Genomic DNA, 26,976 nt, shown 5'->3' on the forward strand with positions numbered 1-26,976 from the left:
TAATCCAAGCAGCTGGGCACACCTGTGAGGGATTTTTCTTGATTGGGTTTGAGGTGGAAGACCCACCCTAAGTCTCGGCCACAACTTCTGGTGGCAGCCCACATAAAAGGACATAGAAGAAGGAAGCTTGTGCTTTTTGCCTACTTGCCTTCACTCTCACTGGCAAATTCACCTACCCTGTACCTAAGACACGCCTTCACTGCTATTAGAACCCCACTTCTCTGGATTTCTAACACAGCAGCTCCCTAGGACTTCCCTAGGACTTCAGCACCAGATTTCAAATTCTGAGATGTCCAGGCTCATAGACCGAACAACCACCAGATCCTTGGCTTTTCTAGGCCATTATTGGGCCACTCAGTCCATAGCCTGTAAGCCATGCTATAAATCCCATGTATGTATATCCCAAATATATATGCATATTTCTATCAATTCTGTTCCTTTAGAGAACCCTAATTTAGCTGGTGAGGTCATTGGCTGAGACAGACCTGGGATCCATGTGGCTGAAGTGTCCTTGCTGGCACTCGTTCCAAGCTGCTTTATGTGAGTGACAGTCAATAGGGAACTTATCAAAGGTCACAGAGACTCACACAAATCCCTTGGATAGGCTTAAGAAGTCATGAGAATGGCAGCAGAGATGGCTCGGCACAGATATGACTCAGCAGGAAAGGGACTTGCTACCAAGCCTGACAACCTAACTCAAATCCTCAGAATCTACGTAGTAGGAGGAGAGAACCAATTCCCACAAATAATTCTCTGATCTCCACAAGTAGGAACATACATGCACAGATTAAAAATTAATAAAAAAGGAACTATGGAGAAACATCTCCCTGGAGGCGGTCATCACCATCCTAGTGCAGGTTACTAGCAGACATACAACTCTCCATGCAGGCTTCATCAGCATCATCTCAGATCTTATCTCTGCTCCTTGTATTAGAGTACTGACCTGCTTGGGGTTCATTAGAGTGAGACTACACTTTGACCTTTCTGCCTTCTTTACCTTGCCCACCCCACTCTATTTTCTCCTTTTTTTTTTTTTTTTTTTTTTTTTTTTAAGACAAGTTCTTTCTATGGTTGGCTGTGGTTGGCCTAGAACTAACTTGATATGTAGATCAGGATGGCTTTGAACTCACAGAGATCCAACTAACTCCCTCCCAAGAGCTGGGATTAGATTAATGATGTGTGCCACCGTCAAATTTGTTCTGACAGTCCAGTTTTATGGTTTCAGAGCAGGTTTCTTACTCAGCTCAGTTTTTACTCATTTACTTAATGTATGTGGGTGTTTTGTCTACATGGTGTCTGTACATCATATGCATGGCTGGTGTCTACAGAGGCTAGAAGAGGGTGTCATCTCTTGGGATTAGAGTTACAGATGGTTGTGAACCACCATGTGAATGCTGGGAATTAAAGTTGGGTACTCTGCAAGAATAGCCAATGCTCTTAATCACTGGGCCTAGTGGTTCTCAACTTTCCTAACACTGCAACCCTTTACAGTTCCTCATGTTGTGGGAATCCCAGACCATAACATTATTTTGTCACTACTATATAACTGCAATTTTGCTACTGTTATGAATTGTAATGTTTCTGATGGTCTTAGGTGACCTCTGTGAAAGGGTTGTTTTACTCCCAAAGGGGTCTCAACCCACAGGTTGAGAAACTGCTGATCTAGAGCCTTACTTACAGTTCTGCTGATAACCAGTGATCCAACCTCCTCCAACATCTGGCGTGTATCTCTGTCATGTTTGTGACTTTTGTCAACCCTACTTCTACAGAGTATTGTGTATATGCTCACCTGTTCATGTGCCAGTCTTCTACCTTAAATTACAGGTTTCCACAGACTACAGCCCACACTTGGGTACAAGGTCTTGTGTATAGTCAGAGCCTAAGAAATAGGGGCTGAGGGCCAAACTCCGTTGTAGAGCACTCTCCTAGCATGTGTCAGGGCCCTGGGTTCTACCTCCAGCATCACACTCATAAAAAGGGAAGAAATAAATACCACTTGTCACAGCTAACAACTTTTAAAGTTCTTATAAATTTATTACATTTATTTATCTGTGTGTGCATGCATGTGGGCCAGCCAGCCACAGCAAGCATAGAGGTCAGAGGACAGATGGCAGGAGTTGGTTTTGTCCTGAACTATGTGAATACTAAGGATCAAACTGGGGTCATCGGGCTTTGTTGCAAGCACTCTTATGCACTGAGCCATCTCTGCTGGCTCCTAAAGTTCTTATGATTTTAAACTTTAATAATTAATTTTAATAACTACTTCAATAATGAATAGTTTTCACAACTTTAAGTAATAATTAAGAGTTGTAATAAGCTTAATTAAAGCCTTAATAACAAACTTTAACAACAAACTCAGGCACTGACAAGCTAATGTCAAGTGCTCCAGGAGTCGGGGACGCTGCCTGGTAGTAGGCTGCTGGCTAGCATGTGAGAGAGGCCCTGTGCAGATCTCACGCTACACACTTCATTCCAGATATTCCGAATGGTAACATACATATATGCTATTAAATACTTAAGATCTGACAAGGTGTGAAACTTAAGAAAAAATGTAGCTGGGCACAGTGGCACATAGTACCAGCATTTGGTTTGGGAGTCAGAGGCAGGTAGATCTCTGTGAGTACAAGGCCAGCCTGGTGTACATAGGGAGCTCTAGGCCAGCAAGAGCTCCAGAGTAAGAACTTGTCTTTTTTTTTTTTTTTTTTTTTTTTTTAAAGTGCTTTCAGGAGCTGGTTCAGTGAGTCAGGCAGCGGCAGCCCAGTGGCAGCTAGAGCCTGGTCCCCAGGACCCCTTCTATCATGTGGCTAGAGGGAAATAACCGTGGGACTGTCCTCTGACACACAGCCCCTCTATGCAGGAGGCTGACGTGGGAACACGATCCCACAGACCAGCCTAGGAGACATAAACCACCATCCCATTGTTTTAGTTACTAAAGTTAACAGAAATTTACCAATATCATTGATTCACCCTTTCAAGTTTCTCTAATTCAAAGATGAATTTTCATAGCTAGATTTATAGGTGAATGTTTTGGGTAGATTTAAAAAAAAACAAAAAAAAAAAACAAAACGCTCTCAGAAACGAGAAGGTGAATTTTTTATGCCTGGGGCCTCAGACCCAAATCATCTGTGTACAGAAAACTCTATTTGACTTTTGTTTTTTAAAAAAAGGGCTGGAAAGGTGGCTTGGTGGTTAAGAGCACTGACTGCTCTTTCAGAAGACCTGGGTTCAAGTCCTAGCACCCACATGGCAGCTCACAACTGTTTATAACTCCAGTTCCAGGGGATCCGACATCCTCACACAGACAAATGTGCACATACAATAAACATAAAGTATTTTTAAAAAGTGGGGGAGGGTTGGAGAGGTGGTGTAGTCACATCCTGAGCTTCCAGAGGACCTGAACTCAGGTCCTGGCATGCATGTCAGGTGGCTCAGAGGGAGAGGGTACCTGCACACATGTGCACATATCCTCACACAGATAAATCAAAATAAAACAGCATCTTCAAAAGTTTGTCTTGGTGACTTTTTATTATTTTTGGATGGGAATACATGTGCCAGACGAGAGGACAACATGTGGGAGTCAGTTCTCTCCTCAGGGCCAGTGGGGTCCTGAGGCTCAAACTCAGGCCACCAGTCCACAGGTGCCTTTACCTGCTGAGCATCTCCTGAGCCCTGTATCTGCCTTTAAATGCCATTTTCAGACTATTTCCCCACTCAAAATTACATTATTTACTTTTAAAATCCTAAATTTAGAGTGTGGCATATGCCTGTACTCCTAGAATTCAGAAGGCTAAGGCACAAGGATTGTGAGTTCTAGTCCAGCCTGGGGCTAGATGGTGAAACCCTATCTCAAAAGAAAAAAAAAAGAAAAATCCACAGATAAAAGAGAGTAAGTTAAAAGCCATATCAGAGACTACACAATCATGTCCCTCAAAAGCAATGACACAAAAGGAATGATTATTTAACACAAGGGAAAGATGCAAAGGATACCTGGCCCAGAGATCCCCTCAAAAATCTGACAGCCCTGGGATCTGTTTGTTTGTGAGGTCTTCCTTCTCTTGGAAGCTATGAGAACTTGGGGTTCTGAGAAACACATTGGCAAATGCAGTTGGTGGGGGCAGGGTGTGCAGGTGAATGCAGTGACCTCTGAGGTACTGTCCTTTAGTAGTAAGTTCCCATCCAAGTGCTACAGAGTTGAGAGCAGTCTGATTTCTCCTCTGAATCCCACTCCATCTCCACCTCCTGTGCTACAGCCCTGCTTGTAGCATACCAAGAGCAGAGATTCTGGTCCTCACACATTCAAATTTTTCCCCAAACTTCAGTCCCCTGCCTCCTGTGGGGCCTATTATAGTCAGATATTAACTTTCCAGGAACTTAATCATGTTACAGGCCTTTTCTTGTATGACAAGTCCAATGCTAGTCATGAATAAGCAAGTTTTACAGAGGCTGGTATAATTTATAAAAAAATAGTGACTCCACATCCAGAAATAGGACAGATGTGGCCTAAAAGAGGCATACCATATATCTGTCAAACCCCAGGTCTCCTGCTACAAACAGCACATGACCTTTTCTTCAGCCATGTCAATCAATCATATTAGAGACTTGATTGACGCCAGCGCTTTGACTTGACAAGGTTTGCTACAACAGAACAACTGGAGGATTTCCAAAGAACCAAATCCAGTACTGCCCACCCTCCACCTCCCACCTCAGGACCACTGACACCTCCTTTCTACCATTTGCAAGCCTCTATCTCTGACCATTTGAGAAGGCTTCAAGGGTCAGAAGGATTGAAATGGTATTCACTTTTCTTTTTTAAGAACTGTGGGGATATACTAGGACACTGGTGGCACATGCCTTGAATCCTAGCACTTGGGAGGCAGAGGCAGGAGGATCTCTGTGAGTTCAAGGCCAATCTGGTCTACAGAGTGAGTTCCTGGATAGCTAAGGCTATACAGAGAAACCCTGTCTCAAAAAACAACAACAAAAACCCAAACAAACAAACAAAAAGGGTTTGCCACAATTTTCTCTTCTTGAATCTAGTTTCAATGACATGAATCAGCTCCTACTGGCCTGAATTGTACTTTAGAAATATGGGCTGAACATTATCTTTCCAAATGAAAGTGCCAAGACTGAAATACCCTGTGTCCTTCCTGGGAGAATGGCACAGCTCTTGAGGAAAAGGCCATCTTTGTGTAGAACAAATGGACCGAAGGAAATCTGCTTTCCTCTCTGCCCTTCTTTACACAGTCACTGTCAAATGACATGTTTTATCATTCTAAAAATCTGGCTAAGCAGGCTGAGCAAAGAGCCCATTCATCTAGAGTTTACAGTTTTCCTACGTGAGACCTGCATTAAAGCACCCTCAGGTAGGGACCATGGGGACAGTGGGACTGTGGGACTGGCTCTGCCTTTTCCTTCCCCTGGAACCATCAGTATTCAGACTGTCCTGGGCAAGAAGCAGGGGGATCCCAGGTCCCAGAAAGACTCCACATCACTGTACAAACACAAGCTTCCTGACCCCAGGACAAGGAAGCAGGGTGAGGAGCAGACTTATAAAAAGGGGAAAAAGTCAGCTAGTGGCTGGGTAGAAGCAGGTACAGGTGGATCTCTGTGAGTTTTGAGGCCAGCTTGCTCTATATAGTGAGCTCCAAGACAGTCGGGACTATATAGTGAGACCCTGTTGCAAAACAAAACAAAACATTCAACCTCCCAAGGAGTATTTTACTCTTAAATTATGTGTGTGTGTGTGTGTGTGTGCCCGTGGGCATGTACACTTCTGAGTGCAGGCGCCACGAAGTCCCAGCATGGATCCCCTGAAGCAGGAGTCACTGGCAGCTGTGATCCACTTGATGGGGTGCTGGGAACAGAACTTGGGTCCTCTCCAGGAGCAGCCAGTGCTCTCCAACTACTAGAGAGGTGAAGACAAGAGGATCTCTAGGGCTCTGCCCAGACAGCCTTGCCTAGCCCATCAGTCCCAGTGAGATCCAGGCTCAGCAAACAAGGTGGATGGCTCCTGAGGAACAACACCCAAGGTTGACTATCGGCCTCTACACATAAAGCATTTATGTGCATATGAACACATACATATCCCTGCACACATATGAATACATGTATATACATACTCACACATATATGAACACATGCACATACCTGCAAACATATGAATACATGCATATACATATACCCACACATATATTAACATATATACATACCCACACACATATGTACACATACACACACTCACATACATATGAATACACATATACATAAACGCAAAAGACTGAAGAGACTTAGTCATGAATCATCATTAAAAACACAATAGATACTGTGCTATATAACCAGTCACTATCATTTTTCAGAGAAATTAAGTCCAAGTAATACCGAATACATGAGTTTTCATTGAGCTTATCCACCTGGGAAATACCCCGGAAATTGTATGCCATGAATTGTTCCTAGCACTTAAGAACTCAACAAGAGAAGTGGAAGCCCACAGCCCATGATGCCTCTTACACTCACTACAAAAAGCAGAAACAGGAGTTAACCTTAGGCAGTGCCTTCTGCTCTGAGCTTAGTACTTAGACCCAAGCCATCAGAGGGTGTGTTAGCCTTACTCTGGCAGGCAGGAATGTCACAGTACTTCCAGTAGACGCCGTCCTCGTGCTCTGCCACATAGCACCAGGGGCTCACGTCTCCATCTGGGTTTCTGTTGAGAGAATAAGAACACACTGATGGATGACACCGCTTATGTTTCAAGTCACCTGGCCCATTCAGTTTTACAGTGTTGAGTTCCCTGTCATTTCTAACAACTGCTGTGCATTTTAAAGCCATCTCTCATCAAGAAGGAAAACAAACTGGCCACAGTGGCTCAGGCCTGTAACTCCAACACCCAAGAAGCTGAGGCAGGAGGATTACTACAAGTTCTTACTCAGCCTGGACTATACAGCAGGACCCTGTCTCAAGCAAACAAACAAAACAATAAAACCACAGGTAACACAATCCTCCAAGCCTGGAAAAGGTATATTTAAGGAAGGGTTTAATCTCAGATCTTAAAAATATTTATTCCTTGGTGATAAGATTATTGGCAATTTTAGTTCTTTTTTTCTTCTGACTTTAATTTCTTCAGTAACGATAAAACCAAGTGTATAGTTTCTAAACAGCCAAATAAATTCACATAACACAAAGTCAGTTGGCAAGCCTACTCAGTCGAGGCTGGCTAACGTGACAGAAGTCTACTGGCTTCTCAGTCAGGACAGTGACTTCTAATGTGACAATCATGTTTTTTTAAAGATTTATTTCCACATTCCCAAGTGAGAGCAGCTTGAAGTAAACGGCCTTCAAGGTCATTTTGGTGCAGGGACATCATGACAATAAAGCAGGTTGGTTAGTGAAGCAGTTTCACAAATGACAGGGGAAGCTCCAGAGAGACAAGCCCGCCTCTCTTCACCCCTTCTCAGGCCCCTTTTATTTAGACTCAGAACACTGGAAACCCGACACTCCAGTTAGGCAGGAAATGGGCATAAGGACGGCCCCCACACCCCACCCTGGTGGAGCTCTGCAGCAGACTTAGGGGCCTGAGCGGACAAGCCCATTGTGTGGCCTAGAAGATAAGCTTCCCAGGCACAAAGGATTCTTTTCTTTTTGTGCCCAAAGGCAGGTGTGAGTGCTCTTCCCTGGTTCTGCCTCTAATCTAGATACTTCAGGCCCAGCCAGGAGAAGCCTGTTCCCATCACTCAATAGTGTGTAGACATATCAGATGAGGTGGATCTGAAAAGTCGCACAAGACAAACATGGTGTCAGATGTCAACTGAGAAAGAGCTTGTACAAAGCCCTTCTTTAAACAGTACTTCCCTGGCATCTTCCTCCCTCTGTTCCGAGTCAGCTTTGATGTAGTATTGGATAAAACCTCTAGACAACAAGTGTTTATTATCAATGTCAAAGCCATTCTGAAAAGCACTGGGATAGCTTAATAAAGAGCAGGCAGACCCATCCTTACTTCTCTGCAGCACTAAAGCAAAAGGCCAGGCATGGTGTGATATCATCAACAGGAGAGGTTCAGCCTCTCTCCTTTTGAAGTATAAACCGGTAATTCAGGTCTGGTACATTCCATCAAACCAGAGGGCTGTAGCCCAAGGAGGTAAGGGGGTAAGATACTGGGGGAAGGTGCTCGAAGCCCTAGGGACAGCCCTCTCATATGCACTCCCAAAAGCCTGTGAGTAGACATGGGCACTCATCTAGTAGAAATTTTTTTCTCTCATTGGAAATTTAAAATTTACCTTAGGGTCAAATTTAAAATAGTTTGTCTGAGATTTGAGAATGTTTAGAGAGTAACAGGGTAAACTATCAGGAGACACTTCAGGGACAGCACAGTGGCAGAACATTTCCCCAGCATTGCAAAGAAAGCAAAGCAAAGGAAAACTCCTTAGGAGACAGGTGGCCATATAAGAAAACAGACAAAAACAAGCAGACAACAACAAAAAAACCCTACTCATTTCTCCACCTGAGTACCCTTCCTAACCCAACTATTCGTGTGAACAGAAAAATTAGCGGAAGGGAACATAACAGAAATGGAGTAAAGGAGTGGGGATAAGTATGTACACGCATGTTCATCTGTCTGTGCATACTCATGAATATGTGTGCTCATGCATGTGTGCATATTCATATGTGTGCACACACAAGTTTGGGTCCATGTTCACGAGTGAGTGTGTGTGTGTGTGTGTGTGTTCATGTGTATGTTTGTACATGAGTGTACATGTGGAGACCAGAGGTCAACCTTGAGTGCTGTTCTTTAGGTACAGATCATCTTTTTTAAATTTTAAGACAGGGTTTTTCTCACTGGCCTGAAACTTGCCTGGTGGCAAGCCAGAAGCCCCAGGGATCTGCCTGCCTTTGCTTCCTACTGTTGGGATTATAAGAGAATAACCATGCAGACCTCTTTTGGTTTTTGGGGGGTGGGTATTTGTTTGTTTGTTTGTTTGTTTTTTAAGACAGAGTTTCCCTGTCCTGGCTGTCCTGGAACTCTCTTTGTAGACCAGGCTGGCCTTGAACTCACAGAGTGTTGGGATCAAAGGTGTGTGCCACCACCTCCAGGAGCAGAGCTTCTTAAAATGTGGGTTCTGGGGACTCAAACCCAGCTCTCTGGATGAGCACTTTTCCAAACTATCTCCCAAGTGTTGTTTTTAGACATTCATTTACTTATCTGAATGTAAGTGTTTGCACACTTGTATAAGGAGCTTCTGCATGGTACACATACAGCGCTTGTGGGAGTTGGTTCTCTCTTTTTGCTACTGGGTTCAGAGTATTGAATGTAGGTCATCAGGCATGGCAGCAAGCACCTTTCCCCACAAACTCATCTTAGCAGACTACAAGTTTTTAATTTATAAAATTTAATTTATATACAATCTTTGGAAATAAGTGAAGAATTGATTAATGAGCATAAGTAACCCTAACAAAATACAAAGGACAGGAAATAAATAGATGGCTTCATGGTTAAAAGCACACACTACTTTTCTGGTGGGTCTGGAGTCTAGTTCCCAGAATCTATCTTGGGTAGCTCACAGTCCTCTATAACTACAACTACAGGGGTTTTGACAATTCTTGCCTTCTATGGCACCTGCACTCATGTATAGACCTACACAAACACATATACACACAATTTAAAATAATAAAATATATCTTTAAACAATACAAACAACAGCCAAGTGGAAAGATGGCACACATAATACTTTGAGGCTTTGCCAGGCAGGGTTCAGGGAGAGAAGAACATCAGTAGGACTATCTAAACACTAAATAAAGCTTTTACTTTATATTGGTTTAGGTTTTTGTGACATGATCTTACATAGCCCAAGCTGTCCTCAAACTCATGATGTAGTCAAGGATGACCTTGGACTCTTTCTATAACCTCTCAAGTGCTGAGATTATAGGTATGCACACAACCATGCCTAGCTTGTAACAAACTTTTAATGCTTTTATAGTGACAAATGAAAAGCTATAGCAACAGCAAACAAGTTGATTGATGCAAGTTATGTTTGAGGTGATGTAAAGAGCTGAAGGGAAAGGCAAAAAAGACATGGAATACAAGCCCGTAACATCAAGACAGCTACAAAGGCCTGGAGTGTTAGTTTGGGCATGTGGAGGATGGAAAGCAAACAGAGTGGCCCACACAATGCAGAAATATATGTGTTGGTTCAGCTGGGTCAACAGTGCCCTATGGTTAAGATGTTCATGTACCAACAAACCAGAGTCACAGTGTGGAGGTCAGAGTAGGACTCTGCAATCATTCTTTCTTGTCCTAATGGTGTAAGAGGCCGCCTGTGCACCTGTCTCAAGAATGGTTAAATTCAGTACATTGCTGAACCATGAGTCATTATCACAACCTTGGTATAAGGATCTGAAAGTTATAATAAACAAGGCGTTTGGAATGTCTTCTCTGGTTTCTAAAAACTTGTGATTCTGTTTTAATCTCTCTCTCTCTTTCTCTCTCTCTCTGTGTGTGTTGTATACATACATGTATGTGTGTTTGAATGTGTGTGTATGTGGTGGTGTGAGGTTGGCTTTGAAGGCTATTTCCATTGACCTTCACATTATTCATTGAGACAGTGTCTCTCACTGACCTCAATCTAGTCACTATGGCTAGTCTAGGTAGCTACCACAGTCCTGGAATTTCATTTCTGCCTTCTGAGCACTAGAATGGCAGGTGGGCGTTCACAATAACCTAGCATTTACTTGGGTTCTCAGGATCCCAACTCTGAACCTCACTTTTGCACAGGAGGCAACTTAACCATTGGGCCACCTAGTAGTTCTCAACTTGTCTTCAATCTTAGACTGAGAACCTGATCAAAGCTAGAGCTCACCTCCCAGAGAAACATAAATACACACCCAAAGACCATGGGGTGAGATCAGAACTCCTTGCTGGAGCCCATAGTAGTATACACCTGCTGCTCAACTGCTTGGGATGCTGAAGAGTAGAGTTACTTTAATCCAGGAGTTCAAGTACAGCCTAGACAACATGGTAGACAGAGGTTTGGGTTCCAGATAGCTGAGCATCTTCAGCTTCTTTGATACCCATAAAATGCTCACTGGTGGGAGAACCGCCTGAGAAAATCCTCCCAAAGAGACAAGAGAGGGGCCAGATAGGACACTGCTCTGAAAGTCAGTATGGAAGCAAACTCAGCTGGAGAAAAAAGAGAGAGAGAAGAAGACAAAGGAGGAGGCTGATTCACTTTTATGTGATTTTTATTTCTTGGGCGTATTTCCCTACATGTTTGTCTGTGTACCATCTGCAGTGCCTGCAGAGGTCAGATCCCCCAGAACTGGAGTTACAGACTATTCTGCACTGTATTATGGGTCCTGGGAATCGAACCTGGGTCCTCTAGAAGAGAAGCGTGTGTTCTTAACTACTGACCCATTTCCCAAGCTCTGTTAATTCATTTTTAAAAGAATGATATGGTTCTCTGAGTTGACTAACGGGAGATAAGGAAGTATTGCTAGTTATGAGAAGGGCTGGAGGTGGCTCCATCTTACCTGCAATGGTTGTGTTCGCCCAGACCACCTTCCCCATTTGGGTATTTCAGCGTGTTGTATGGATGCTGGAAAGTCTCGTTCCAGAACAGACATGGCTTCCCGCCCTGCAGTGCTGTCCAGCTCTGTGTTCCCCTATAATCTGCACCATTGGCTGTGAAACACTCTACAAGAAGGAAAAAACAGCATGCTAATTTTCTGGCAACATTTACAGTTTCCTCCCTCTCTGGTGAATATTTTATTTGTTTTGTTTGGACCAAACTAGAAATGGATTGTATTTTGCAAGATCCTGGGCGGCCCACTGGGCTGAGTGAATCTGCAAAGAGATTCCCTACCATGCTGGGCAATGCTGGCACCAGCCAGTTGGGCCACTGGGGGACTTCCCCTTGAAGTCTACAGGTCCCAGTGAAGATATAAACTTGACACTGAAATACACTGGAGCTCATGAAGTGAGCCAAGAAAACCCCAAATCTAGAATAGTTGCTAACAGCCATGCACATGGAATTCTGGGCACTCGAAGGGGGCCACTACTCTAGCCAGCATCTCTGTGTGGTAACTAGAACCAGGTCACCAGCTGTAACTGAGAGCTCCCCTACAGTCTGAAAGGCTGCTCTGACACTTGGATTTAATAAGGCCATCGGATACAGCAATGCTTTGGAATCCCAATCACACAAATCTGGGAATGACTCACATTCTCTGGTAATGAGGACCAGTCCTCCCTGCCTTGTCTGAGGTGAAACAAAACTGGGGGAATGGAGGGCAGGGAAGGCACTTTCTCTCACCTCCTCCTGAAATGCTTTCCTAGAAAATGTGTTGAATGGTCTCAGGTCCCATTTCATGAAATGACAGATCCTTGCAGGTGTAATCATGCACTTCTAAAATCTACTTCTCAGACGCTGGGGGATGGGAACTGAGGCTGACAGGCTTCCTCCCACATATTGTATGCATTACACTCACAGAGGTTCATGAGAAAGGCAGAGTACAAAGAGCAATTTTTAAAATTAGCGTAGTTGAAACTGACAGATAGAAGCACTTCAAACACTTCTTGAAGATGTATCACTAGAACCCTGACAGTCTGGGGGAGTTACCCCGGCATTCTTAGCTTTCCTCCGTCCTTTTTCCTGGCACATAGTGACCTGTCGCTTCTGGTAATAAGGATGTGATGCTGTCTCCCACTGGGCAGTGAGCATGCCTGCTTTAGACTAGTAGGCATGTGGACAACAGGATACTGCTCCGTTCTGAAAGACATTTCTCTGACTACTTAGAGACCAAACGTCTTTCTTCCAGTCACACCTTCCTACCACCAGCTAGGCTCAGTATTTTATCTGGAATGGCACTATTTATGGGCAGCTCAAATAATGGGGTATTCTCGGAGACCCATAAAACCATAGCAACTTATCATGCCTGGTGCAACATTAATATGGTAAGTGTGAGCCCCCAAGTACCACGAGGGCATCAACACAAAGCTCAAAGGCACTAGAGGATGGCAGCTTGGCACAGAGTGACATACACAGAACCAAAGGCTCGGCTTTGACTCACTGTCTTGGCTTGTTGCTGATGTGGATAAATGGCCACCATCCACACCAGTTCTAGTACTCATGTTGTGTTTAAGTGTGTACCACGCTGTTTGATCACACTGCTCTTCACACAGGAGGCGGCTAGAGCTGGATAGGTCTGCCGGGACTCCAGTGGAAGTGCTACAGTGTGTCCTTCCTCCTGGCTTCTCCTTCACCCCACTTCCCTGCTGACTTCCTGTGGCTCCCTTTCCCCCTGTCTTCAGCACCTCTGCTTTGGCTCCACTGGTCATAAGGGAACAGTTTAGATCTCAATGCTGCCTCCTCAGCTCTACAACCCACTTTCCACACGGAACTCAAAGGTCCCAGGAGAATGAAGGTTTATCTTGCGGGTATTTGCAAGGCCTCCCTGCTGTAAGCCCAGCTCATCCCTTAGTCACTCACTGTGGTCAAACCACACTAGCCTGCTTTTAATCCTGGGAACACACTTTCCCATTTCCTGCCCAAATGTTCTTCCTCTAATATTTCCAGTTGCAAGATAAACATTGCCTCCTCAGAAGCCCCTTCTCATCTCTGCCTCTCTTTGCCTCCTTCCTTTGTCCCACAGTACTCACTACCACTAGGGACACACATACATCAGTCCTAAACCCAGGTCCCACATGCACCCATATCTTCCCTTCAATACTCCCTGAGCAATATGGTCTCACAACTACTCAAACTGAATTTTAATCATATTGGCATTATAAATAATCTAAAGGTGACTTAAAGCACATGAAGGGGTGTACAGACAACGTGCAAAACAAGAATGTGAGTATCTGCATTTTGGAGTTCTCAGAGACCTGGAACAACAGTGCACAGATACCAGGAGCAACTATATTTGAAGGGATGGGAAGAGAGAATAATGTGTGTGGTGTGTTTCACATCAGAGCTCTATTCCAACCTAGGTAATTCTGCTGACTAATCAGTTCTGGAGTCACAAGACTAGATGATTCTTTCAATTAATTAATTTTAATCAGACTGGTATTTATTTATTTTTCTTTAATCAGACTGGTATTTATTTATTTATTTTTATTTTGCTTTTTTGTTGTTTTTGTTTTTTGAAACAGGGTTCCTCTGTATAGCCATGGATGTCCTAGAACTAGCTTTGTAGACCAGGCTGGCCTCAAACTCTGTCTCCCAAGTGCTAGGATTAAAGATGTGAGCCACCACAACTGGCTTTCTTTTTTAAGTACTAGATAATTCTATGAATATCAGGCCAACCTCTGTGAACTGCTTTCTGCCCTGTATAATCTTATACATCAGAGCATAATGAGCAGGGCTGGGTGTAGTATCCAGAGTGTCCAGTATCTAGAGGCAGAGGGGTTTCTGAGAGTTTGAGGCTAGCCTGGTCTGCATAGAGCATTCTGGGCCAGCTGGAGCTATGTAGTGAGATTCTGTCTCAAAACCAAAACAAAACATATTATGTTGCCTACCTTAAATATAGACAACAAAAATACGTTTTTAAAAAGTGGGAGGCTAGTGAAATAGCTCAGCTGTTAAGAACACTTGCTTCATTCTTCTAGAAGACCTGAGGTCTGCTTACAGTTCCCTAACTAGGTGGTTCACATCCTGCCTGTAATTCCAGCTCCAGAAGATCCAATGCCCTTTCTGGCCTCGGCCACACATTACATATACTTATACACAAATACATATACACAAATAAAAAGAAAACCAAATCAAAAAATAAAAGAGTGATGAGGATGCTGGGCATAGTGGAATACACTGTAATACCAGCACTTGGGAGATGGAGGCAGGAGGTTCAGGAGTTCTAAGTCATCCTTGGCTACAAAGCCAGTTAAAGTCTGGCCTGGGCTACATGAGACCCTGTCTCAAACAAGCAAGCAAGGAACCAAAAAAGGCCAATGATTCACAAGCCATCAAAACAGACCTTAACAGCAACAGCCACAGCAACCTGTGTGGCATGTTCCCAAGGACTCAGATGGTTTTATTTGTACCACAAAAGAACGTGCCACGAATGGTGTTGAGATGTCATTAACGGCAGGAATGTGACAGCGACACCTTTTCTGGTTCTGGAAGTTTGTTTTCCTCAGATCTACACGTTTTAAAGGTTTTTGGAGACAGCCTCTTGTAGTTCAGGCTAGCCTAGCACTAACTAAGCACTAACTATGTAGCTGAGACTGACAGCAATAAGGTCACAGGTGTGGCAGCCCACTCTAAGCATACTAGATTTTAATTAAAAAAAAAAAAACAAAACAGATTTGCTAGTACACTATTTGTTACGGACTGAAAGTTATCTGTGCACCTTGACTTCATCAGGGTGTGGACAAGATGAGGACCCTGTCAGCCTTCTCTACTGCTATGAAACTGACATGGCTTTGTCTAGATAAGCAAGGAGAGGCTAAAACAACAAAGAAAATCACTTGGTGCCTTGTATATTCACATTTTCAGTAAAAGGGGATGAATGAAGGCAAGAGACCTAATGTCTACACCACCATTCATGAACGCATTCAACAATCTCTCAGTCCTTACGATTGCCCAGTGTGGTGGTGAATAGACAGACCACGGATTCTTGGCATTCCCATGTTAACAGGGACCATAGGTTCATAAACCCACGTCAGTATCAGACAATAGTCAGAGAAGAGTCGGTATGTGAGCAGAAATATGAGGAACCGGGGGAGAGTGGGGAGAACACGGTGGGCAGACCGTGGCCAGCAATACAGTGCCCAGAAAGCTGCTGCTCCTCCCTGGTGGGTGGGATGAGTGCACGGGACGGCAGGGGCTCGAGGGTTACACAAGACAGGCCCATGCTTGAGGGCACACACACAGAGAAAGAGAGAGAAAGCAAAAGAGAGGAGGAGGAAAGGGAGAAATAAAGCAAATTGCTCTCTGATCAAAATCTAGCTGTCAATATAAAACACACCTTCATTTATATATGCCACTTAGCTTACATAATTTAGTAATTATACTTAGGAAGAAAATACAAATTAATACAAACACTGCACTGCAGTCTGTGTTGTGTACATGCATGTGTGGTGTACGTGTGATGGTTGAAAGATAACCTGTCACACTTGGTTCTCTATTTTCTCCATGTTGGTCCAGGGATTAAAACCAGGTCATCAGGTTTAGCGGCAAGTACCCACAGAACCATGTTACCAGCCTTTCTATTCTAAAAATACCCATGAAATTTGGAGGATGGATAATTTACACAACTACAAAACTCTTACGATTGAGAGGAAAGCATGTCAGTATAACGAAATGCACCTACAATACTCCATCTCAGGCTAAAGTGGTACTTGAGGGAACATCTTCCAAGCCCGTGCTGCCAGGCAAACTGCCCTTTGCCTTCAGATACACCACAGCACCATGGGCAGTTAAGAGTAACTGCGGGAAAGGAGCATGTGAACTTGTGAATCAGTGGGTCCCAACTTTTTTCCGTAAAATGCCACTGAGGCTACAGCAGGACACCTCTCAGAGTCCACCAGCTGCTCCCCAGGGCACAGACATCTATCTGCACTCTTGTGGAAGGAGGGTATCAGATTTACAGGAGAGAGGACTTTAAGGGGACAGAAAGCCCTCGACACATGCAGCACATTGAGAGCCACTAGAATGAAAAGAAAATGACACCAGGATAAATGGCTGGCACTGCATGGTTCAAGCCACCCCAGAGACTGGCCTTTACTTCTTTGTGTGTGTGTGTGTGTGTGTGTGTGTGTGTGTGTGTGTGTGTGTGTGTGTGTGTGTTTTCCTCCTGTGAAATGAGGGGTTTTGACTCAGAGGGTTCTGATACCCCCTTACTTCTAACTCTAAACAGCTAAAATTCCCAAGATTTAAGAACTAAGATTCAAGCTGGGCAGTGGTGGCGCAAGTTCAAGGCCAGTCTGGTCTACAGAGTGAGTTGCAGGACAGGCTCCAAAGCAATATAGAGGAACCCTGTCTCGAAAAACCAAAAAGAACTAAGATTAAAAATTCTGGGGTGATTTGAATGGGAAAGACTCATGGCTTAAATTCTCCCCCAGGCTTAAAATTCTGCAATTCTTTATGCCTCTAATGACGGTAAGAATTCTTTGGTCACACAGACAAGCTTAGCACTGGCCTCCTATGGGGCCTTTCCATGTGGCTCTTAGGTTCTCCTTTTACTTAAAGGAAATGACATCTTTAACATATAAATTATCCAAAGGGGTAAAACAAACAAACAAAACAAAACAAAAATAAGAAGTTAGACATGCTTGAAATTCCAGCACTCTGAAACAGAGACAGGAAGATTGCTGTGAATTTGGAGCAAGTCTAGGCTATATACTGAGTTCCAGGACCAGCATGGCCATATAGCAAGATTCTGTCTCAAACAAAAACAAAGGAAAGGAAGAGAAAGGGAAGGGAAAGGTTTACAGAGGCTTAAGGCTCAATGTATCTGTTTAGATTTGGACCAGAACTAGGTCATTCATAGAGGTCACTTGGGAGAAGCCTGTCTACCTTGGAATACATTGTTACCTTTTTAAATGTTTTCCTTCTAATACCTGTACTCAATCTATATCTAAAATTTGTTTTTGAGACAGGGTCTTGCTCTACAGCCTAGGCTGGTTTTGAACTTGTGTCAATCCTCCTGCCCCAGTCTCCTGAATACTGGGGTGGGCATGAGCCTCTGACCTAGCTAACACCTCTAACTTTTTTTTTTTGTAAACAACTTTTCTTCAAAAAATAAATGAAAAAAAAAATTCTGGGGAGACATCAGTGCATTGACACTGGATATTTGATGACATCAGGGAATTGCCACATTTTAGTTTCCATAATGGCACTGTACACTGTAATATATATATAAATATATATATTTATTTATTTTTATTTTTTTTTTTTAAAGAATCTTTATCATTTAGAGATAAGGACTGAAACATTTACAGATGAGACAGGATATCTGAGATTTGTTGCAATATACTGTAAGTGCTGAAGGGAAGGTGGAGAATGAAATAATAGCCATAGTTGGGAATTATGGCCCTAGACAATACCCAGGTATTTGTGACCCTCCTAGATAATTTTTGTGCATCAGTCACTTTCCCATAATAAAAAAATGGAAGCCACCCTAAAAATCATTAATACCATACTGTTTTGTAATAAATATGCCTTAGCTGCTTGTCAAGAACCATAAACCCAACCAGCCAAGTTTGCAGCCAGCTAAACTCCAGACGACCATTCACATATTATTTCTTGGATTACACATTAACTTTGCAAAGTGAACATAGCACAAGCTGTACTTCTGCCCAAAGTAGATTAAGCACATAAATAATCACTATAATTTTTCAGGCATCAGTAGTTGTCTATTAAAATCTTTCAGGGCTTCCTTTTCATTTAAGGAGACAATGTTCATAACAGTAACAGATACTGGGGGTGTGGCTCAGTGGTAGAGCACCTTCTGGGCATGTATGAAGCCCTGGTTCAATCTCCAGCACACATGCTTACACATATATCATCAAGGTAGCATAAAGAAAAGACCATGCTTCCCAATGTAATTTTAGCTAACACACACACACACACACACACACACACACACACACACACACACACACACGTCCCTACATAATGTTCCATTATGTAGTCAGTCATGGCTCACCTGAAACTCACTATGTAGCCTAGGATATCAAACTCCTGCCAATACTAGCCTAAGAATGTAGACTTCTGGAAGGAAACTTGAATTCTTTTATTTGAGTCTCTAATTTAGTCTTCTCTATAAGAGATGAAATACTGAATTATGTAAAATGCCCTCCCAAGAAAAACAGCCTATAGTAACACAGGTCCAGAGGGTTAAATTCAGATGTCATAGAGAGGGTCTTATTACTTGTTAAGCAAAAATTTAAAAATGAAGCTGAGGGCTGGTGAACTAGCCCAGTTGGTAAAGGTGATTGAATCTAAGACTAACAACATGAGTTTGACACTCAGATCCCACATGGTTGAAGACAGACTTAATTCTAACAAGTTGTTATTTTACCTCCTACTCAAGCACTGGAGAGGCTCAGTCTCTCTCTGTTTCATCTCTCTATCCCTGTCTGTCACTCTCTTACACACACACACAAATACGATTTAAATTTTTTTCTAAAACGAAGTTGGAATGACAATACACACCTATAATCCCAAGCACTAAGGAGGCAGAGGCAGGAGGGACCACATAAATTCTAGGATAGTCAGGGCTACATAGCCAAAAATAAACGAATGGACAAACAAAAAATATTTTTAAAGAACTAATTCTCAAAGTAGAGAGAAGGTGGTTTGGGTGACATTCTGTTCCATCTGGCCCTCATCTGGAGTATGCGTCCCTCCGACCCAGGCAGCGCCCACACCCACACCCACGCCCACTGGGAAACACGCTCTGAGTGTTGCTGTGAACATATGTTTTTGCTGGGAACAGCCACCATGAATATGCAGTAGTGCTTGAGGAATTTCTACTTAGCATGTAGAGCCATGGTTCTCAACCTTCTTCATGCTGTGACCCTTTAATACTGTTCTTCATGTTATGGTGACCCCCCCTCCCAGTCAAAAAATTATTTCATTGCTACTTCATAATTGTAATATTGCTAATATTATGAATCATAATGCACAGAGCTGATATGCGACCCCCCAAAGGGGATCATGACTCCTAGGGTGAGAACCATTGTTTTAGGGCATTGTGAATACCATCTCTTTGATGCACAAAAGATAGTTGGGGTCTTGTATAATGCTTTTCTTTTCTGAGGATGGAAGCCTTGAGTCTAATACAAACTAAGCATACTCGCTGTCCATTACAACCTTAGCCCAGATAGTTTCTGCACTAACTTAGCAACATAGAAGTTCCAAACATACACACAGACTATACAAGCCTTAGTTTAGGAAGGGTAGTAAGAAGTTACCCACTCATCAGTCCTAAAACGTTTCACTAACCACAAAATTCCTTGAGGGGCTTTATGTCAGGGCCAAAAGGACATATTCTACCATGTGCTGATGACAGGATCCATTTGTTTACCCATGCAACATCTAAGTACCACAATGTACAACATGGGCCTACTTGACTGATGCCATCAACCATTTATTTATCCATGTAACATGTGAGTACCAGGATGTACTACTACTGGGGGTATTTATCTATAGTTACCCTGTCTAATCTTGAATGTTTTTCACATAAGGGAACAGAAAACATGATATATTCAATTTTCTGATAGACAGCGTCTCAGTTTACTCTTAAAAAAACAAAACCAAACCCTCAAAAAGACAGAAGGTGAGTGGATGCAGGTCTGTGGCCAGAAGAGGGGGTGCTACACCCCTCTAGGAGGGGCACTAAACAGATCACAGGGTTCCTGACAGATCACACTGACCCACAGGAGGTACTTCAAAATGCCCAGTCCTGCCGGTGAGCTTCTTAAGCGTTTTACCTTTTTGTTCTGTTTGGGGGAGCAGCTCAGGGTACCCACTGTTGTGATACACTGTCCTCCAAGTGTGACACGACTGCTATGATCTTAATCGGAGCAGCTGTGATCACCTGCAGGAGACCCTCACAAGACTGGACCTGCTGACATTCCTTCACAGAATAGCTGCGTGCAATTGTAGCCCAGCTGCACTTGGTTTGGGGGAAAGTGGGAGTGCATGAAGAGGGGGCTTCATCCATGCACCTATGAGCGGTGGCAAACCTTGGCTGCAATGGGACTGTTCTACAGTACAGTTCACTGGATCTCCAAGCTGGGCTTGAAGAAACTGTTCTAGTACCCTACTGGGAAAAATAGACACTTGTTCATGTTTCCCAAGGGAAACTAAAGCAACACTCCAATGCTAGGCAAGCAGTCTACCACTGCGGCTCACAGGTGAGATTCCAGCACTTGGGAAGATGAGGCAGGAATTTAAGGCTATAGTATGCTACAAAGTGATTCAAAAGTAACCTGGTGAAGTAGTGTACATCTGTCACTGAGACAGAAGCAGGAGGATCAGGAGCTCAAGATCACCCTCAGCTACGTAGTGAGCTGGAAATTTCCCATACATGAACCCCTATCTCATCATCATCCCCATCAAAACTAAAATCAAACAACCATCTTCAAAGCCCCACGTCATCACCGAGCATCACCCCCCCCCCCAGCTCTCGATACTTCCATGCTTTATATTTTCTGCTAGAAACTGAACCCAAGCCCTGAACTGCAAAGCACACAGCACACATTCTACCACTAAACAGTCCCAAACAGCCTAACTCTGAATCTTCCACAACCGACCAGGTGGTTGTGGGAACGCCTTTAGTCCCAGCACCCGGGAGACAGAGGCAGGTGAAATCTCTGTGAGTTCAAGGGCAGCCTGGTCTACAGAGTGAGTTCCAGGATGGCCAGAACTACACAGAGAAACCCTGTATTGGGTAAAAGAAGAAGAAAAAAAAATCCTTATAGAAAGAGTTATTTTTGTTTATGTTTGTGAAATGAGGGAAGGCAATAAATGCATAGTTGCGGGTTATCTGTTATATAATCAAGTGCCCAGCTTGCCTGCTTCTTTTGTTCCTTCTCTCCCTCCCTCCCTCCCTCCCTCACTCCCTTTTTGGCTTTTAGAGGCAGAGTTTCTCTGTAACAGGCTGTCCTGGAACTTGTTTTGTAGACCAGGCTGGCTTTGAACTCACAGAGATCCACCTGCCTTTGCCTCCCTAAAGGCGTGCACCACCACTGCCTGGCGATTTCTTTGTCTGGGGATTATTAGCCTTCTGACTGTCTAGCAATCACCTCTGAGAAGTTCCAGGAAGTTCTGTGTAAATCAAGTCAACTTGCTAATTAAAACAAAAACAAAAACAAAACAAACAAACAAAAATGCTGGCAGACCTTGGTGTCCCAGGATTGTCATCCCAGCACTCAGGAGACCAAGGCAGGAGGATTGTAAACATAAAGCTAGCCTCTGCCAGGGACACATTATATTAAAAAAAACAAAGCTGAGAATGTAGCACAGTTGGTAAGGCACTTGTCCAGCATAAATGAAGCTCTGGGGTCTCTCTCCATCAATTAATAAAACAGGCATGGTGACAAATACCTATTATCACAGCATTCAGAAATTACCATTCAAGACCAGCTTAGATTACCCGAGATCCTGTCTATGAACAAACAATAGTGATGATAGAGTCACTCCTGTGCCCTTTAAGACAGTCTCATGCAGCCTGGGCTGATCTTGAACTTAAGTCACTGAGGATGGCCTTGAACATCTGATCTCCCTGCTTCTACCTCAGAAGTGATGGGATTCCAGGCAAGTGCCAATGAAGTATGTTTTACTTAGTGCTGGGAATAAACTCAAAACTTTTTGTGGGCTAGGCCAGCATTTTGCCAACTGAGCCATTTTTATATTCTGAGTTTATTTTAAGCAGGAAACACCTGGTTCACATCTATACCTTGCCTCATGATCACGAGCAATTCCTATTTCTCTTTTCTCTGCAGGCTTTAATTGGGACTTCATTCAAGCTGGGTGGTGGTGGCACAAGCCTTTAATCCCAGCACTTGGGAGGCAGAGGCAGGTGGGTATTTGTTGAGTTTGAGGCCAGCCTGGTCTACAAAACAAGTTCCAGGGCAGGCTCCAAAGCTACAGAGAAGCCCTGTCTCGAGAAAAAAAAGAAAAAGAAAAAGAAAAAGGACTTCGCTCATTTTAGGCAAGTGATCTGGGTCATTGAGTTACATTCCAAGCCCCTAGCAATCCTATTCTGCACTGTCTAAAGCTCTCAATTGAACTAAAAATAGATTAAATATACTAACAAAACCCAGCCCCAAGACAAGTTTTATCAGCCCTCGACTGTGACCTATTTTTTTTAATGTCAGATGATCAGAAAGTACTCCAATAATGGAGTCCTGGAGGGTGTGGTCCTTGTTCTGAAGAAGCCTGGCTCTGGGCTTTTCAGCTCCCTTTAGCTGAGTTCCTGAGGAGAGGGCTAATTGCCAGGTGGACAGCTATCTCTGGAGTGCATCGCCAAAGCAATCCCTACAGCCACAGTCACTGGCTTCTGTGATCTGGCGTGGGGACAAACAAGTCCTAGGGGGACATACCAGCACACAGTAGACATTTGATAAGCACATAGTAATCCATCCCAACATAAAAATGCAACTCAAGAGTCATACTTCAAAAGCGCTGGACAGGGAGAAGGGTTAGAGCTAAAGGAAGGACTCAGCACAGTTGTGATCTATGCCAGGAAGGAGGATTGGAGGATTGGCAATGTTGTCATCCCTGGACATCGGAGCAGCATGGCCAAGGACAGAGTGTGGCCAGCCCTGACTGTCCAAGGCTGAAAGTCTCTTGCAGGGTTTCATGGATCTTAGAGTTGGGTCCAAGGCTCAGCAAATGGAAGCACAAGGTGCTCAGCTACACCCGAATTTCAAAAAAACTGGGGGTGTCACTCAGTGATAGAGTGCATGTCTATCCTATGCAAGGTCCTGAATTCTACCTCTAGAACTGAAAACAAACAAACAAACAAATCAATGCAATTTTTCTCCCTACCCCTAATACAACTACTGAATAATTTCTTAGAATTCCTGTTGAAGGCCATCCTGGTCTACATAGCCAGTTTCAGGACAGGTAGAAATGATATTGACATGAGTGGCCTGCTCTTACTTAGGTCACAGTGAGACAACATAATGACACTGCTAGGACAGGGGTTTTCCTCTCAGCACTATCTTTACAGACAGGTAATTCTCTGGTGTGGGGCACTGTTACAATGTCTAGCAGCACCCAGGCTTCAAACTGCTGGATAGTAACAGCATCCCCCACAGAACAATTAAAAACAATGTCTCTAAGTATGACAAACTATTCCTAGGAAGCAAAATCTCCTTCTGCTGAAGTCACTGAGTTAGAAGAAATGGCCAAATGAAGAGAAAGTGTCATATCCATTAACCAGTGGTCTTATAACAAAAGACTGTTCTCAAGGGAGACATTCTCAGCTCTACTGGGGCCTCCAAAACCATAACAGCTAGGACAATTAAGAGCCCTTCAGCTGCCAGAAGCGCTTAGGAAGAGTCTTGGGTGAGCCAAGCCAATGATGCCCTGTATAACCAAGCACACATCCCAGCAGGCAGGACAGTGCACCCAGCCTTTGAAGAGCCTCTTTTTTATGTTAACCTCCCCTCCAACTGAACTTTTTCCAAATCTCTTCCTGCCATTTGGAAGTTGAGTGATTCTCAGCTGAAAAGGCCTGTATACTCGAGGTGCAGATGGCAGCAGTTAGGGCCCTCAGCAGATGCTGCACTCTCTAATTTGATTGAAAGGATATAATTAGACAACAGAAACACTTTAATGAAAGAGCAAAACATGGAGGGAGGGAAGGATTGAAGGCCCTTAACTGATGCCAAAACACCCACTAGTAATAGAGGCTTTGAGTCTGGGGCAAAGCGAGGGGAAAGCCCCCGAAAAAGACAGTCCTCGCCCTGTTTATTTCCCCATAGACAGAGAAATGGGGATTTTATTATTGTAGATTTCCACTGTATTTTATGTGGGAACAAACTGATTAGAACCAGAAGATTCTTCGGAAGAACATCAAAGAAAAATAAATATGACTTCTGTGGTCATTATTAAAAATATTTTTACCAGCCCAGTAATTTTCTTTGAAGATGCATTTTTATAGATTGAACAGCAGCAAGTAATTTACATACTATGATGGGATTGGCTAGCAATCCCTACTATTCTAGAAGAGAGCTGCTTGGCTGCCATGTTGTTATTTGATTTTGGGATACTAAGAAAGCTACAAACACCATAATGTATCTACTCAGGATAAAAAGAAACCACACTGAGTCCTCATGCAGGCTGATGGCAACCACCATTATGAATCATCTTTAAAAGTGGCCTGTGCTGTCTTTACTCTTTCCTGGCTTTAAAACTCTGAGTGTGAGTATACTGTTCTGGTTCTGACCAAGAATCTAACCAACTAAAAGAAATCCAGCCCTCAAAGTCTGCAGTCGCTAATGTGGTGTGACACTCGGGTTTTGGAAGCAGCCACAGCCTCCTCAGCCCACTAGGAATAGGGCCTCGCCCTTGTGGTAAATTGAACAATAAAAGTTTAATGCTTTGGCTATATGCCAGGGATTAAACCATGGCAGGAGAAACTGGAAGCTGGCCCTAGCAGGGGAGAAGCCCCCAGAGGGCCCTACTGCAGAAGTAAAAGGGACATGGTCAACTCTGCCTATAAGATGGCCATCTTACAAAGTGCTCTCAACTTCTTTCCTCTTCAAGCTGGTACAAGGACAACCTAAGGAGGTACTTACTTAGAAGGAGGCCAGAACAGGAGCAAGAGGTTTCCTTGGAGGATAAGGCAAATTTCTGTAGAATGACATCTCTACCATGGCCCCTCGCCTGTCCCTGTTCTGGCTATCTTAAGAGGCTGAGGTCTAGGGAAAAGACAGAGAATGTTGGGAGGAAGACAACAAGAAAGGGGGGAAAACTGTTGGACCTCAGTGCCCAGTCTACCTAAAAGAATACTTCTGGGTTCTAGGGCAAGTGTCAAGGTCAAACTGAACATGGAAGGTGTGTCAGTCATCCCTCTGACCCAGGCAGAGGCTACACCCTGAGCCAGTCAGATATGCATCTGCCAAAGGGAGATGGAGGCTGGAGGAAGGGCTCTCACCTCTAAACCTGTGCAGGAGGTGCTGTGAGATGCTCAATTCCTGGCATTTGTCCTAATTCAGGAGGTAAAACCTCAGACAAAAGCTATAGGCACCAGCTTCTGGTCTCTCTCAAGCACTTCCTATTAACTGCCCATCAGTACAAACACAACCAGTTTGCTATGTTTCAATGTTTCACTTTGCTTTTTTCAAAATTCTTTAATTAAAAAAGAAGCAGCCTTTAAAGTACACTGCTGTTTTAGGCGACAACAGAAGAGTGGAAATAAAAACCAATAGCTTAGGAAGTGACAGGAATTTGGTCTCCGCCCTCTCCCCCACTCCTTGGTTGTTTCTCTAGGTCTCCCGGCTGGTGCCACCTGCTGCCTGGCTTTCCTCTGCAAAACAGAAAATCTCTCAACAGTTTGTCTCAAGCAACATCTGCCCACAGGGCTGGTGAACAAACTAGGGGTCAGCTCTGAGGTAGGAATTATTTCTTTAAGCAGCGAACTGAATCACACTAAATATCCATTTATTGATGATTGAAATGTATGTATGTAAGCTTTTTCCCAGTTGTATCTTTTTTAAAAATCATGGTAAAATATAAAATTTACCATTTTAGCTAGCATTCCCTCCATTGCTTATTACAATGCACAGGCAGGCTGCTAGCCTCAAAATACTCTTACCTCAGCTTCCCAAATACTATGCCCAACTCATACATTTGTAAAAGTTAATTCACAGTAAATGGGAAGAGGTCCATCCATTTACCAAAACCAACCTCTTTGTTGCTTTTTCCAAATCAGTAAACACCTAAAGTCAGTTCACATAAACTTAGAGCAAGACTTTAATACAAATATAGCCTGTGAGCCAAATCATGACCTATAAACTGACATTAGTTATGTAAGTTTTTAATTAGAATATATTATGACATGCAAAACTGATATGTAAAGATTAAATTTCAATGTTCAAAGAGTTTTATTAAAACACAACAATGCATTCAGGTGTGATGGTGCACATCTTTGCTCTCAGCCTTTGGGAGGCAGAGGCAGGCAGATATTTGTGAGTTGAGGGCCAGCCTGGTCTACATAGTGAATACCAACAGCCAGAATTGCATAGCGAGACCCTGTCTTGGGGAAAAAAAACAAAACAAAACAAAACAAAACAAAAATTAGCAATGCCTGTCTAGAGCCTCAGGTAGAGTTCCAGGCTCAAAAATTCTAGACTAGGGACTATCAAGATGGCTCAGGCTGGGCCTTGGTGGTATAAGCCTTTGATCCCAGCACTCCAGGGGGCAGAGGCAGGCAGATCTCTGTGAGTTCGAGACCAGCCTGGTCTACAAGAGCTAGTTCCAGAACAGCCTCAGAAGCAACAGAGAAATCCTGTCTTGAAAAAAACCAAAGGGG

General features: G+C 43.5%; 1 protein-coding gene across 1 annotated transcript in view; it reads right to left on the minus strand.

Annotated features, from left to right (window-relative positions):
- Positions 1-26,976, minus strand: part of Kremen1 (kringle containing transmembrane protein 1) — a 67,825-nt gene that overhangs the window by 38,087 nt on the left and 2,762 nt on the right. The window contains exons 2-3 of the mRNA XM_051200474.1: positions 11,518-11,680; positions 6,609-6,700 (exon numbers count right to left, since the gene is read on the minus strand). Of these exons, the coding sequence (XP_051056431.1) occupies positions 6,609-6,700; positions 11,518-11,680 (255 nt within the window). The remainder of the gene's footprint in view (positions 1-6,608; positions 6,701-11,517; positions 11,681-26,976) is intronic.

This window comes from Phodopus roborovskii, unplaced genomic scaffold (genome assembly GCF_943737965.1).
Source record: "Phodopus roborovskii unplaced genomic scaffold, PHOROB, whole genome shotgun sequence".
Classification (NCBI taxonomy): Eukaryota; Metazoa; Chordata; class Mammalia; order Rodentia; family Cricetidae; genus Phodopus; species Phodopus roborovskii.